The sequence below is a fragment of the Hydra viridissima genome, unplaced genomic scaffold (assembly GCF_058129835.1).
Source record: "Hydra viridissima isolate aposymbiotic clone 2 unplaced genomic scaffold, HvirCarnegie_v1 scaffold_12, whole genome shotgun sequence".
In the NCBI taxonomy this organism is placed as follows: Eukaryota; Metazoa; Cnidaria; class Hydrozoa; order Anthoathecata; family Hydridae; genus Hydra; species Hydra viridissima.
In genome coordinates, this window is record NW_028324311.1 from 7629845 (window position 1) to 7645968 (window position 16124).

The 16124-nt window shown below is 27.8% G+C and overlaps 2 protein-coding genes and 1 long non-coding RNA gene across 4 annotated transcripts; 1 reads left to right on the forward strand and 2 right to left on the reverse strand.

Annotated features, from left to right (window-relative positions):
* Window positions 1-1044: 1044 nt before the first annotated feature.
* On the reverse strand, window positions 1045-4215 carry LOC145193667 (plasmanylethanolamine desaturase 1-like). Of its 2 annotated transcripts, XM_080071137.2 has the most exons (5): window positions 4095-4215; window positions 3415-3719; window positions 3170-3289; window positions 2678-2769; window positions 1045-2391 (listed from the first exon to the last, which is right to left on the reverse strand). In XM_080071137.2, the coding sequence occupies exons 2-5, from the start codon at window positions 3701-3703 to the stop codon at window positions 1909-1911; spliced, it is 984 nt and encodes a 327-aa protein (XP_079927263.2). In that variant the 5' UTR covers window positions 3704-3719; window positions 4095-4215; the 3' UTR covers window positions 1045-1908. The 2 variants fall into 2 exon arrangements, with proteins under 2 accessions (XP_079927263.2, XP_079927261.2); XM_080071135.2 differs by lacking the exon at window positions 4095-4215 and having other exon boundaries at window positions 3415-4015.
* Window positions 4216-7755: 3540 nt separating this feature from the next.
* Window positions 7756-9081, reverse strand: LOC149881054 (uncharacterized). Its single transcript, XR_016445926.1, has 2 exons — window positions 8737-9081; window positions 7756-8478 (listed from the first exon to the last, which is right to left on the reverse strand). It is a non-coding gene; the product is annotated as an uncharacterized LOC149881054 (long non-coding RNA).
* A 2559-nt stretch (window positions 9082-11640) lies between these two features.
* On the forward strand, window positions 11641-16059 carry LOC145194034 (DNA replication complex GINS protein PSF2-like). The gene is made up of 5 exons (XM_090069840.1): window positions 11641-11854; window positions 12653-12767; window positions 14123-14222; window positions 15348-15474; window positions 15649-16059. The coding sequence occupies exons 1-5, from the start codon at window positions 11747-11749 to the stop codon at window positions 15766-15768; spliced, it is 570 nt and encodes a 189-aa protein (XP_089925966.1). The 5' UTR covers window positions 11641-11746; the 3' UTR covers window positions 15769-16059.
* Window positions 16060-16124: the final 65 nt, after the last annotated feature.

A 16124-nucleotide genomic window follows, 5' to 3' on the forward strand; every position in this document is an offset into this window, starting at 1 on the left:
ACACAACATCAAAACTTATATATTTTTAGCTTTACCTAAGATTTAAACAATGAAAGTAAGGAAATTAAAAATTTTGATAATTTAATACAGCCAATCATTTAATTTCTTACTAATTAAATATGACGAAAGTTTGTGATATGAAAGTTGCAGATTACTTCACTCTTAAGTTAATTCTCTTTATTTTTTGATTGACGATGAATCTTTACTTTAGCAAGTTTCAAATTGATTGTGATTACGAGATATCCGAAAAATAGTTGGCTATTTACAAAGAAATCAACCAAATAAACACTTACAGATGTTTTTTCAGAGAATATTTTATAAAACATTTTAAAATGAACTTTGTACCTCATAATAGTTATAAATTTACCACTATATTAAGAAGTTTAATTGAAAGAAAATAAAAAGATTGCTTTTCTATTCCATTTTTAATTAAATTTTTGTTTCATAGATGTTTTTGGTTCCATTCCTTTTTTAATTTTAAAGAAAATGAAATTTGTTGAATCAATCTACGAGTACAAAACAATAAATAAGCATTGTATATTACATTGTATGTGAATAGTTCCGTCAAAATTACATTAAGAACTATAACAGGCAAAATTAAAAACTCAGTTTTACTTTAACTTAATTTTAAAAAAAATCATGCATAATTTACATCTCGCAAACTCTTTTTTTTTTTTTTTTTTAATATTAAAGAAGTATTATAAAGGGAACATGATTAAATGCACGATGTTGACATAATGCTTAATAACTTGTCTTTTCAAATAAATTTGTTTTTCGCACTCCATTATATTTGTAAAAAAAAAAAAAAAAAAAAAAAAAAAAAGTTAATAATCACCCATAATCATTTTTTGTGATTGTTTTTAAAAGAAAAAAGGAATTTCTTAGAAAAGAAAATATCAAAAGTACTGGTAAATACAAGCTGTGACCAAACGTTTCTTCTTTTTCAAGTTTTTTTTTTGATAATCAAACGTTATTATTGTACTTTAGAAAAAAAAAATCTCGCGGCGCAAGTTTAAAGTTTAGATCAACAAAAGCAGAACGTTATTTATCATTTTAAAAAGATTCTTGTTCAGACATCAGATTAAAGCTCTTGTTCAGACATCAGATTTTTGTACAAACAATTTCATAGTAACTAAAACAGTCTGTAAAACATTTGTACAAATGCAATTTCCACTCTTAAAAGTTACATTATACAAATGCAATTTGCACATTGTTCAAATGCAATTCCACTCTTAAAAGCTAAAAATAAATCCATGCAATATAACAGGAAGATCTATGTTAAAAATACTGTCGTTTATAAACTAAACTCAAAATTCTTAAACGCTTCGCCGAATAAGAATCATTTACTAAAAAAATTGTTCGCATAAAGGTTATCTTTTCAGCTAAATTTCCTTTTCACATAAATTCATGACTAAAACTTTATGGTTGACAGTTATTAAATTTATTTGTTCATTTTATTTGGTATAATCACTTACAGCTAAAGAGACGGCTCACAAAAAAAAAAAAAGAAAAGTAAACTTAAAAAAAGACAATGCTTTAAAAAAAAGTTTAAAATTACCAAAGATCAAACAATGACAAAAAACACTTTCACTGTTACTACAAATATAGTGGTGACAAATGGACAAATAATATTTTGCACTAGTAAAATAAGCAGTTGCTGCATTAAACATTGAAAAGCCCAAAAACCTAATACCTCAGTGGGCCCAAAGCTTAATCCAGCAGAGAAATAATGGTAAAAGAATAACTTAAAAGATGAATGTAAAAGATAAACTGTACAATAATTTAGTCTGATCTTTCTCTGGTGCTGCTGATAAAACATACACAGTGATGCACACTTACAACTACCTGTATAAATTGCTCAAACTATTTAAAAAAATATTTGTAATATATGTTTTGTCATTAAAACAATTATTCTACTTTTTTACCAGCCCATTTCATGTCATCACTTCGTGGTGGTATACCAGTCAATGTTTCAATTAATTTTTCAAAATTCGAAAAGAATCGTATTTTTTCCAGTGGATAGTTTAGCCAGCCCGTTGTAATGCAGAAATATGTCTCATGTGGTGCAACATGGTGAATTCTATGGTGCTTGCGTGGCAGTATAAAATGCCACCTTTGTAAAAACTCAATCCATTTGGGTAAACCATAATAAGTGTGTGACCACTTGTGAATTTGGTTTGTTAATATAACAAAGCATGCTAATGCATACATAAACAAATCAAATCGATAATGCTCCTGTAATAATTGTTTATTGAGGGTGAAACCTTTGTATATGAATCTTAGAACAAATGGCACAACTAGCATAAAGTTATCACCATTAGTTTCAAAGAAATCATGTCTTGTCATTGCTGTTGGATCCACATGATGCTCACGAAATGGTCGGATGAAAGCCTAAAATATATACATTTATCAGTAATATAAAAAATGTTAAAATAAATAACAAAAATGATTTAAAACTAAACATAGATCTTTAAGTTAAAAAAACAAAAGAAATTTAGAGCTAGAATTAGAACTGAGAAGTACTTAAAAATATAATGTCCTCTTTGCCCTATCTCTTCATTTATCTTTTATTGAAAACTATTGAAATTTTGGAGAGGAAATATTTGAAAAAAAAGTCCTAATATCTTATCTGTAACTTTATTGATGTTAACCAATAATTTACTATAAGCATATATACCTTTCCAATAATTGGTAGGTCAACTGCTCCATATGTATCAGCTCCCCAATGAACAAGACCAGAAAAGAAATCAGTAGCAACAACACCAAATACTGAAATTAAAAATGAAAAAGATTAATATAATAATTCAACTATTAACAATTAACAGATCAGATACACCGCAATAGTTTTCTTTTTCTACATCCATTTTTATAAAGTCTTGACTGTTATCACTGTTAAGACTTTCTATCTACTTTGTTTATTCAGGTTTGGCAGATGGTAAACTACAATCAATAATATATTGCAATAGGCTGATGCATATTTTTAATGATCAGTATTTGTTATGTTAATAAAACTTATACAATAACTGGAATACCAATATGATACATTATAAGAGTAATATGTAATAGTAAAATAATAACTATTATTATATATAAACTGAATATGTGCATCTACATTACAAATGAAACATTATTATAATATAAAAGTAAAACAACAACAACAGAAGCCTACCTAAAGCTAAGGCTATTCCCACAACATCTGTAGGATCAAACCTAAACATCAACTGTATTGTCCATATCAACATCACTATTATTCCACAGCATGTACTGAGTCTATCAAGAAGATATTTTTCTTTAAAGAAAAAAAAAAAAGAAAAACATTACCAAATGAGCTGAAGATATTAATTTTTTTACTATTTATCTGAAAAATAGATTACACAATTAAGAAATCTATTTAAAGAAATAATATATAGTCACCAAAAGTGTAACCATCAGCTAACATCTTTGCACGCTCTTGTTTTCCAAAATTATGTAAACTTTTCTCTATTTTGACTTCTGGTTTTATATTTTCATTTTTATGGCAAGCATAGTCTATTTCTTGCATAGCAGAAGAACTTGAGCTGGATGATGAGTCGCATTTGCTGAGGCAATTATTGTTAATTGAAGCTGACAAACATTGTTGAACTTTGCTTAACTGCTGCAGTGTCTCCATAATTATATCTGATGACATGTTCAAGTCAGCAGTTTGCAGTGACATGTCAGTCATTTTCTTTATGTATGATCTAAACTGAAAGTTTTCATTTTATTAAAAGATTTTAGTAAAATATAAGTTGCACTTTAAGTGGTCTTCAAAACCTTAAAAATTGTTTTTGTTACTCTAGGTATAAAATTCTTACTCATGCTAAATATATAAACACACTGACCCACACATCCCACTTGAAATATTGTTAAAATAAGACTTTTTTTCAATTTATTTTAAAACTATAGTTGAAAAAAATCTCAAATAAAATTTCCTATCTGGAAGAGTAAAATATTTTATTTAGCTTTTATAGATTTAAGAAGTAGTTTAAAAACTACAGTTACAATGGTTCTTCTTTTTTCTCTTCTAAATAAAACAAACATGATTTCAACATTGTTTTGGGTAAGGTTTTGCCTACCTTAAATCACTACATTACAGCTGTAGGTCTTATAAATACATATACCAACTCAAAAGAGGTTGATATATTGCTAGATACCCTCTACTTTATTTTTATTAGTACTGTACACAGCCAAAACAAATTAAAGAATAGCAGAACATCTCCTGTTTACTCTAAGGTAAGTATCTTTTTTAACTTAAGTAATAACTATAATAAGTAGTATTTAAGAAAAGACAGATAACTTTAAAATCTATTGAACACCCAATGTGTAAATTTCACTAAAAATGTAAATACAAAAAAAAAGCCTTAGAGTACTGATAACAATAAGGCCGTGATATAGCTTATCCAAGGCGCACTTTGAACTTTGTACATCAGATTTGTATGTCACCAAGTTAATGTTTTATTGAATAAAAATATTGGTTTTTCGTAGTGGAGCCAACACAAATAGATCCTTCGGAAATCCTTGCTCGAAGAAATATCGCGTTCAGCGGTCACATTTGTGTTGTTAAAAAAAAAGACATTGTCCAACAATATTTTACAACGGCATTATTTTTATGCATTAAACTGCAATAAAATATGAAAATTAGAACATTTTTTCGATGAGTAAAAATGAGATAAAACAAGTAGATTAAATATTTTTGGTTTTACTTTATAGCTTTAGACCTCATCGAAATATTCTTTTTAAATGATCTGTCTAAAATCTATTTGCTACGGCTGTTGCATAACATAGTGTTATTGCTTTTAAAACTAGGGTTTATGCACTAAAATTTGGTATGCAACTTTTGTACACAAAATCATGAGTTAAAGAACTCATATTAAAGAGTTACACACCTACGTAAATTATGGTGTCACAAGATTAGAGCAAGTATCAAAGATGGAATATAAAAACTACTTAAAACTTCATTAGGATCTTGTTACTAAAACTCCATCCTAGATCTGTACTCCAATCTCTCGTCATTGAAACTACAACATAGCTCTAACCTCTCAGATAAATACATTTGAGTTTATAAGCCTAGCATTTACTTTGTAAAGTTTGTTATAAAAATGTATAATGAAAAATAAAAAAGGACAATTTCACAATATAAACAGTTTTAAAATTTCCCACAATTTTTAACAAAAGTGTGTTGACCATTCAAACGAATCGGTTTCAAAAAATGTAAAAAGTGTTTGTACATAAGCACTAAAACTTTTTTTTAAAACTAGCGGGAAACATATCAACTTTTTGCGGTAGAAAAGAAGTAATAATTCCGTTAAGCCCATCAGTTGTTATTGATAATAACGTAGGTTGTTTAAAAACAAAATCTAAATCTAAATTCAAATGAAAACGTGCAGTTTAGAGCAGCATAAGATTTCGTAATTCTTTTTGAATTCTTTGGCTACTTCATTTAACACTCGAATAATAATAGATTGTATGAATTCCTTTAGAAGATTTGAGCACTACTAAAAACTCCTCTCTGATCTTGATGAACTCTAACGATGCTTCTGTTGTCTTAAAAGTCATGGAACTAAGTTATTATGAAAACATTCTGACTTTCGACGAAGACTCGCTGTTTGTTAAATTAGAAAATATTCTTTGGAGCGTTTTCAAATAGTTTTTTTTTTAAAATCGGAGGCACAAATTTAAAGTCTTCTGTAAAAGGTGAATGTTAATTTCATAAATATAAACTTTTTGCGAATCTCGCAAATAGTGTACACTGAGAAGATCATTATTATTTGAATTAGGATAATAAATATTTTTCGAGTGAGATGGAGAATTTAACATAGATTTAAAAAATTTACTAATTGCTTTTAATTATGAAGAAACTATTCAAGTTATATAAAGTAAACAAATACCAAAATGATAAATATAAAGGTTGCTTAAAAAATAATAAATATAAAGGTTTGCTTAAAAAATAATATATGTAAAAGGTTGCTTAAAAAGCTTTCAAATAAAACCTGTTGAGTAGTAGTTAAGGAAAAACTTTACTGCTGCTTAACAGGTTTTATTTTAATCTTTCAAAAAAACATTCTAAAAATTCATTTTTTTAAGCTGTTGAAATTTCTTATCAAAAAAGAAAAAAAAAAAAGAGACGAACATTGTACAGCGTTTTTATATTTAGTCGAAGTTGATGTAAGTATAAAAATAATCTGCTCCATTATTTCCAATTGTTTATCGACAGACTACAAATTTTAAACGTGGTTGTAAAAAAATTATTGATGGATGACCGACAATGTACAGCTCCGAAACAGACAAAAAGATAACGATCATCTTTTGATATTTAAAAGGAATCTTTTTAATTCTTTATCTTGAAAAAAGCTACGACAACTAATTTAGAAAGTTAAAAAATTTGGGTCAGCTTGATTTAGCAATTCGTAAAAAATAGAAAAGTCTAGACGTCTACAAAAGAAAATTTAACGGGTTTTTTAAGTAGTAAATTTTCTAGATTTTTTGAAAACTTGGTTTAGCATTAAAAAAAGATTGTTTTGTAGTTAGTAGATTTTACAAATGGTTCAAGTTGGATTCTAAAGAAAAGTAGTTTAAGGTAACAAGATAATAATCAGTGGTTGCACAGCTTTTCATAGAAAATTCAAAATAGCAATGAGATTATTACTAAAGAAGTTTTTCATAAAACATTTCATTTAGCCTAAGTATAACTATTTTAGCATACAAAATCTTAAAAGCTGATTTTTTTTTCTAGATTAAACTCGCGCTTGTGAACCAAAAACATTAACTAGTGAATCAATACCTTACACGACTTTGTGGTCATGTAGACAAATGCCGAAATGATGATATTGTTTAACACTCATTTATTAATCAACCAAACTCCCTTTTTAATCTCGCTGTTATTTTTTTGGATCTCTCGAAATTGAATCAAAATTAGAAAGATTTTTTTTTTATGATTGTGGGCGGGGAGGGGGTGAGGGAGGGGAAAGTTGTTTTAGTTTGAAAATTGGAAAAACCTTCTCCATAGAATAAATTTACACTTAGGTTTTTTATGGGATTTTTTTAATTTACGAGTATAAAAACTGTTGTTCTGGTTAAAATTCCTCAAACCTGGTTTAACTAAAGAACAATATGCGTGAACAAAACACTTAAAATACTAAACTAATACCCTGCTTACAATTAAACTAATACCCTGCTTACATACCCTGCTTATAGTTTAATCGCAGTATTTTAGTTTAAAATGCTGCGATTAAACTATATTTTATCGTTAGTGTAAATAGGGTGCTATTAAAACTCTTAATTCTTTTTTTTAATTGGTTGTTAAATAATCTTAATCCACCAAAGTTTCGTGGACGGTTTTCATGTCTTGAAATAAACTAATCTGCACTCACAATATGTTGTCAAAAATGGAATATAAACTTAATGTAGTGAAACAAGAAAATCCTTTTGGGTAATAATAAGCATATACTATAATAAAACTTGGATATAAGTTCCAAAATCTGGTTACAGAGTGCGTGGAAGAAAATGCAATTATGATTTTTCCTATGAAATCAACTTATTAGGTATAAGAACTTCTAAAGGCTATTTTTTCACCGAATTAGAACTGAAAAAAGAGAAATTTAGCCCAAGGAACGTTTTTATAATCAATTACAAACTTTTAACTTTTTTGGTTAGAAATAAGATGAAGCGCACCTTCATTATATACTAAAAACTCAACGTTTTTAGCTCGTTATTCAGTAGACAAATCAGACAAACTTAGAATTATGAAACCAGTTATTCCTGTATTCACTTGAAAAATTTGTAATATGAATTCCCAGAGGGGAATCTCTTATACCTAACGGTTTTTTTTTTTTATGGGGGGATTTATTTTTTTTAGGGGGGGGATTTATTTTTTGATGGAGGGGGGAAGGATTTATTTTTTGATGGGGGGGGGGGGGATTTAATTTTTGAGTGGGGGAGGGGGATTTATATTTTGAGGGGAAATTTTTTTGAAGGGAATATCTGATTGTTTTAAAACTAATTGCCCTTTTAATTTGGCAATTTGAAAATACTTTAAATTTTTAACCGTCAGACTCTTTTTTTGAGCTTTTATAGTTTTTGCTTGTTTGCCGGCTGCGATACCTTTTCATTTATTTATATGGCAGGTTGATGAGTCTTCGTGTTTACGTCTTTTCTCAGTTTTATTTAACTTTTCTTCTTTCCGTTTTATCATTTACTTACGTGATAGGTTGATGAATCATCGTGTGTAAGTCTTCTACCGTAACTTTTCTTCTTGTCGCTTTCTCGTTTACGAGTCTTCACGTTTACATCTTTTCCCAGTTGTTTTTTTTAACTTTTCTTCTTTACTTTTTATCGTTTATTGAAATGACAGGTTGAATGAGTCTCCGCGTGTACATTTTTTCTCAGTTGTTGTTTTTAACTTGATTCCTTTTGCTTTATCATTTATTTAAATGAAAAGTTGACGAATCATTTTGTGTGCGTCTAAAAAATCAGTTTGTGACTGTTAAATTTGTGAAGTAGGAAAATTTAAGTATAACAACTTTTATCCACTTTTAAAAGAGAAAAAAACCTTTATATATTGGTGACAAGGTTCTGGTAGCAAGAAATATTTTAATAGCTTTATCATAAAACTGCGGACGGTGGGGAGGATCTTTTCATTTTTTTTCATTTCTCTTCTTCTAAACGGCTTCTACCAGATCAAAAAACTTAAATTATTTATGAACTTTAATATTCACTCACCATCTATGTTCCTAATGTAACCTTGATTTTTGATGTTCTCTTACAAATGGAGCTTCATCTATTGTTTGTCGCTGTCAACCATTCTTTGATTCAGATTTTGCATTTCAGCAATACATTTTATTGAAAAAAACATACTCGGGTTTAATTTTATTAAAATGCATTCAGTCATAATTAACAAAATATCATAATTAACTACTTACTTTTATCTAGTGTTGTTATCGACTTCGACTAAATCGACTAGTCGAAAGTCGAAATTAGTCTACTTTAAAAATTCGAATAGTCGATTTTATCGACTATGGGTCTTCTACTAATCGACTAAAAGTCAATTTAGTCGGCTAATTATCCTAAAATCCTTATTTTAATTTTTCACTTGATTTAACTTAATCAATCTCTAATATTGTTATGATGCTGATCAATTAGTAAAGAGGTATCTTTTTAAGTAGTTAATTTTTTAAAGATAAGTTATTTATAAAGATTGAGCCATGCGTAAGAATATCATTCATAGCTGTTTTTTTAATTCAACCAAAATATCTGACCATTGAACATAATTTGCTGTATCACATAAACTTAAACTCTTAGCTTACTGTATCATTTGATTAATGTAATCAGTTAATCTCATTATAGTAATCAGTTGATGCTTTTTAAAACAAAATGTTAAGTAATGTGTTATGATATTCAGTTAAGGATGCGAAAAAGTTTTATAAATCTACTACCCCAAAAAAAGTTTAGCCACCCCATCTGCCCCCACCTATCTACGCGACCGCTTTTTGTCAACTTTTTTGTTAGTTTTTTGTTTTAATTGGTGTAAAAAATGATATAAAATGCTTATTCGTGTTTTTTTTCTTTACTTTGTGGTAGTAATCATGGCCGCCGAGAGGGTGGGGTGGACGGGGAAGATTCCCGGGGCCCCATGTGTGTACAAATAACTTTTTAAAATAATTTTTGAAAGATTTAAATAACTTTGACTTTTAAAAGATTTAATTAACTTTCATTTTTAATTTTCAATGACAAAAGTACGCTTCTATTGGTCCTGGGTATGTAATTGATCATAATGAGGACCCGAAAATTCTCTCGGTGGCTATGGTAGTAATTTCCGTTTTATTTCGTTTGTTTATTCGATTTTAATTCATCTAATAAATTAGATGAATTAAAATTAAACAAAAGAAATGCTCTTGATATAACAACAGCATGTGTTATTATAACAGTATTACATACCACCTAGCTTTTTTGTTTTCTCTCTTAAAGTTCTATTTCTTTCATAGCATCTAAAAAATAAATTGTCAAGCAACATTAAAGTATATGATAATAATATACAAATATTATAGTTATACAAGTTTTAGTCGAAATGTTTGAATGAAAAATTTTATTCAAATATTTCGACTAAATCGACTTTTAGTCGACTTCGTTGATTTTAAAATTGTATTCGTCGATTTTGGTCGACTTTGAAAAATACATTAATCGATTTAGTCGACAGTCGAATAATAATACAAGTCGTAACAACACTACTCTTATCATTATTAACAATTTATTCAAAGCCTCAATATCTCTTGAAGTTTGTTCTAAGCAAACTACCTAAGCTTCGCAACATCTCTTTAGAGGCCATGGTGACAGCTTGCAAACTAGTTAAAACTTTATTAACTAGTGAAAAAAGTTGAGTTTTTATTTCACGGAAGTTATCAGATTTTAGGATTTACCCTAGTGAAAAATACATATAAGACTAATAACCCCCCCCCCCAAAAAAAAAAAATAATAAAAATAAAAATAAAAATACACATAAGACTATTAACCCCCAAAAAATGTTTTTTGGAGCCACATCAAGCTAATATTCATTTTTTGACAACCCGTGAAAAAGAGATATTTAACATTTAACTTAAAAACATGTGATGAACGTGAAGGTGTAAATAAATATTTAAGATTTTTTTAACTGCTTTTCTTCGCTTCATTTATTACTTGAAATTTAAGGTAAAATCTGATGTTCAGGCTAAACTAACACCCGCTTAGATTAAAATTGAGTATATTTTTTCCAGGCCCAGGTAGAGTATACTGCGTTTTAAACTCTGGCCTGTGAAAATTATGTTCGGGGTGTGAAGTTAGCCGACTTACACCGCAGAGAGTAAAATGGCTATTGCCATAATATATCCAAAGTGTATAATAAAATTTTCTTGAAAATTAGAAAAATGGTTGTTTATAATACAAAGATTTTAAGTCTTCATGTAGTACCCTATGGCTATTCCAATAGTATGACTGCCGAATGGCCCAATTTGGTTTGAAGATGAAACATTTTAAAGGTCAGGAACCTGTGGGTCACGAGCCGAATGAGGTTCTTTGAGTTAAGTAACTTTTGAAGGCAAATCACAGTTTTTAAGATTTGAAAGTGTTTTTTTGTGTAGTACAGCTATTTTAAGTAATTAAAGTAACGATCGCTTAGTTGTATGTAAAAATGTCAGGAACTTACTAAATTGCTAAAAATTGTTGATATTTCAAGAGTCTTGGAACACTCCAAGACATAAAACTAATGTGCTCTACTTTTTTGTTTTCATTAATGCTACCCATGGAGCAATCATTCCAATCTCTACCAATTATAGATTTGCAAGTTTATTTTTTTAGTATACTTTCAGCCCACCCTTGGTGTTTAATCTAGGCCCATAATTATGGCCTGATAAATTTTTTTTCATTTAGCTTCTACTGAGTCCAATTATAGGAGGTAAATTCCAAAAACTTTAAGAGAAAAAAAAAGACTAAAACTGGTGAGTTAGAGCGAATTCTTTGTGCGCTAATTTGCGTTATATGCCAAAACTCAATTTTGTTTTTTTATGTTGGATTTGTACCGAAATATATGGATATGAATTGCATACTTCTTCTGGCCAAAGTCTCGTTTAAAATATACGCGCGAAAACATTTTTTTTTTTTTGCATTTCTGCTAACTTATTTTTTAATGAATAGAGTATGAGCTTTAACTTTATCTAAAGTTATTTTTGGCTAACTTTAGGAAGTGCAGTGAATAATAAAGATGAAGGAGCATAAAAGGATGGATCTAGCTGAAGTTGAGTTTCTTGCAGAACATTCCATGATTTCAATACTGCCTAACTTCAAAGAAAATAAATTTAATTTCTTGACTGTAAGTTTTTTTCTTGACTGTAAGTTTTTGGCTCAACTGTTTTAACAAAATTTTGTTCGGCTGAAAACATTTAAAAAAATTTATACTACATTTGCTATTAATTTTATGTATGAAATACATTATTAGCATTTTCTTTGTAAATAGGAGCGGGTATAAGTTGTATGGCTCAAATTGATAAGTTATCAATTTGATGATAATTTACTTTTGGTTTAAAATGCAAATGTCTGTACCTAAACTTTTTTGTAATAAGCAGACTTGGTCTATCAGAATTTTTTTAGTTAAAATAATTGTCCATTGAGCTAATGCTCATCTATCTCGGATTAAAAAATTGATTGGGGTGATGTCAACCTATTCACTAACCATAATAACCTGACTGGGTATGTAACCCAACTCAAGGTTTGCAAAGACTCTTTTAAAGAAGTAGTTTAAAAACATGAAAAAAATATATTAAATAACAGTTTCAAGTTATTTTTTTAGTTCTGGATTAATTTATTTGGATAGGTGTTAAAAAAATTCAATGATAAATGTCTATATTTATAATTGTTTATAGACTAAAGCCAAAACTGTGACATAGAGCTACATTACCCCAGACACCTTGTTATTGTAGTTCAATTATCTAGCTATAAATGTAAGATTTTATAATAAAATCATACAAAGAATTATTCTATTATAAATTTTAAAAAACTTTTAAAAAAATAATTTTATTCTATTTTGGATTTAAAAAAATTTTAATTGTGAATATTTTCAAAATTAAAAATAGCCTAAATTAGACCTACACTATACTCTTCTCACTCTTAGGGTGATTTCGGTCCATTTAGTCCAGGGTTTCCTGTCGAAGTGCCTTTATGGATGGCTGTAGACTTAAAGTATCGCAATAAATGTAGAATAGATCCTCCAGTATGGCTAGATGTTGGTTAGTATGTCTCAGTTTATGCGTAAATTTTGCTTGTGTTATTCTGTATTTTTGTAAGTAATTATATTTATAAAAGTTTATAAATTTTTGAATTATTTGCGTTTTATAAACATTTCTCATAGAGTCTCCACAGTATTGGTTTCCTAAAGATTTCTGTAAAAATAAAATAAAATAAACATAAGAAACTCCTGTGATGTTTAAGGAAATAAGTTTTGCCTTTAATTTAATTCTAAAATCTTCAATCTAAATTTTAGTCATTTTAGTCATTTTAACCTATCCTCTCCAAATTTCTTTATTATATGCTTAAAGGTAGTAAATCAGCAACAACTTTTTTTTTTTCATCAAATTATGATATAGTGAATTAATTTCTTAAACATAAATATTATGGTATTTATATCATGTTTAAAAAATATTTGTTTTTTTTTTTTTTGTTTTTTTTTTGTTTTGTCAATTCATTTAATTTTTGAAATTTCTAACACAGCCAAAGATTTAATAACTGTTACTCATGACACAAAGTGAAGACTTGCAGTCTTGTTTTAACTTGTACATTGAAATAAAAATTAACAAATGTTTATTGTTTTTGAACATTAATGTATTAATGACAAACAGTGTGATGTATGCAAATACAAACATTTGTTAATGTTTGTTGTAGATATGATAATGTATGTTTTTTATAGTTAGAATGTCTTTATACACTGATCATATGAAAATAAACAATAAATCTAGTCAAAAAAGGATAAACTTTTTCCTGATGAAAATTAATTTAAATAGACAGGTACATTTAAACACACTTTTTTTCTATGTGCAGGATGTTAAATCTTTTAGGCTGCAATTTATGGGATTGAGATTTTTATCTTAATTTTATATCTTTTCTGCGTGTCTTCAAGAACACATGGAGTTTGATGGGGAAAAGTGCATTAAAAAAATGTTGGTATGTTTTTTACCCATCAAAATTCTTTATTTTTGCTTCGTGCAAAAAATTAAAAAAGTTTTACAGGGTTGTTTAATAACATAAAATGGAATTAATTACTTATTATTCATGATCAAACAAATCAAACCTGTTCAAAGTTGTGTTAAACATGTCAAGTTGTACAAAGATTTTGTCCAAGAAGAGAGTTTAAAAGTAATGTTAAAGTCTCCTTAATAGTTTAAGACTGCATTTAAAATAAAAATAAATTAATAGTTTAAGGCTGCATTTAAAAGAAAAACATAATTGGAAGGTTTTAAAAGGTTTTTATAGTAAAAAACTTAATAAATATTCTTATTGGGTTCTTGTGTTCTCTTAAAATTATAGCATTTGTCTGTTTAAGCGTTAAAACTTTAAATAAGTTATTTGTGTGCTTTTGTAATCATAGAAAAACTTCAAGAGTTTAAAGAAAAAGAATCAAGCGAATCAATATTTACTGAACCTCCATCAAAACATTACATGGAAATATCTTCTATGCTGTTAAGAATGTATTTATTTTATACTTAGCTATATTTTATGTGAAAAACTGATCATTGTATTACAAAGGTTTTTTTTTAAGGGATCTCTAAACAACTAAACCTTTGTAATATAGTTACATATAAATTTTTTTTATAGCTAATAAATTATAAAATACCGACATACCTATAAAACACCTAAATTTTAACTTTTTTTTTTTTTTTTTTGAAGATTGTTTTTATGTCTTAATCTCAAAATAGTTTCATTTGAAGTAAGCCTTTTAGAAGGGCTTTAGCTTTAACCTAACCATTTAAAGATATAAAATTGCATTTTTTAAATTCATACCCTACCCTACAAATACTTGACTGTAATGTGTTTTCACCATGGTCTCTAAAGAGATGTTGCAAAGCTTACGTAACTTTTTAAGTGTTTATTCAAGGTTTTTAATTATGATTTCTATCTTGTTACCATGTGATTTCAATTTTAAAGCTTGATCACAATACTAAACTAGTAATAAAGGTTTTAATTAAGTGACACTTTTTTCTTAGAATATCCTTAAGTATTTTGTTTCACTCAAAAATTTCTTTGAATTTTAAGCAAATTTCTATTAAGTTTGTTCTTAAAGTTGTGTCACAATGTATAATTATATTAGTTGGCCACGCTGATAAAGGTATAATTTGCATCATTTTTTTCATCAGCTGACAATATAAAGGTTTAACTTGGCTTAATTTTTCATGCTTGTTTTCTAATAAGTAAAACCTTTTTTAAATTTTTTAACTTAACAATTGTATTAATTCTTTTTTATTTGAAATTTTTTGATGTAAACTCTGCAAAATATCAAATACAGAATCTAAAGCTTCTTTTATAAATTTCTTGGTGATTTATTATTAATATGAAAAAATTACCTTTTGTAATATAAAAATTATAAAATTTTGGGTGGTTTAGAAGGTACCAGTTGGCTTCCTAGTAGTTCAAAAATGATTTCAACCACATAGGCTTATAAATAAGATAGTATAGTTTTTTAGTTACCTTTTCTAAGAGGTAATTCATTTATAAAAGATTTTGGGATGTACATATGGCATTTCATTTGTAAGGCTTTTATTAAAAATTTATACTAAAAACTTTGATTTCTAGTTATATTGAGATTTCTTGTACAGAGCACCAGAAGATATTCCCAAAGCAGATGAGGTGAGAAGATTAATCAAAGATATTTGGGATGTACGTATGGCAAAATTGAGGAAATCAGTTGACCAAATGATCTTAAGCCAAGAAACCCATGCTGAAGTAATGCTTTTTTATTTGATCTTTAATTTGAACTGTTTTTTTATTATTAATTTTTATTTGAACTTGCTCTCACTTACCAATAAATTTAAAAAATTTTTAAAATTTTTTAATTCACTTTTTATTTACCTTTTTCTTCACCAAAAATCTTGCATTTAATTTCTTGATTTTTGAAAGATAAACAATTTAACGTGGATGGAAATGAGTCAAGTTCGCACTCTATTGCTTCCAGCTCTAAATGAAATGTTTAATATGAGGTGTTATGTTGCTCAACTACCTGCACCTGGGGGAGTTTAAAAAAATACACTAAAAATTGAAGTAAAGTTAAAGTTGACTTAAACCAGTTAAATGACTGAAAAAAGATGACAACATTTGATTGTGCTCAAAGAAGCAAAGGACTCGATTGATTTACCACAACTTTGTATCAGCCTAAAAGTACCTTTGTGTCATAGAAAGTGTTTACAGTGCAGTTTTAAGAACCCCGAATCCGAAAAAGACTTTTCTTGTTTTGAATTTGAAAGCATTCTAAAATGTTAAGGTTTTAATAATCTTGTTTAATAAAGAAATATAAGAAAAAATATGAAACAATTTTGTGTTTTTCTTGAGACTAATGTTGTCTAATGTTTAACAATAAACCTCTTGTTCAACAATGT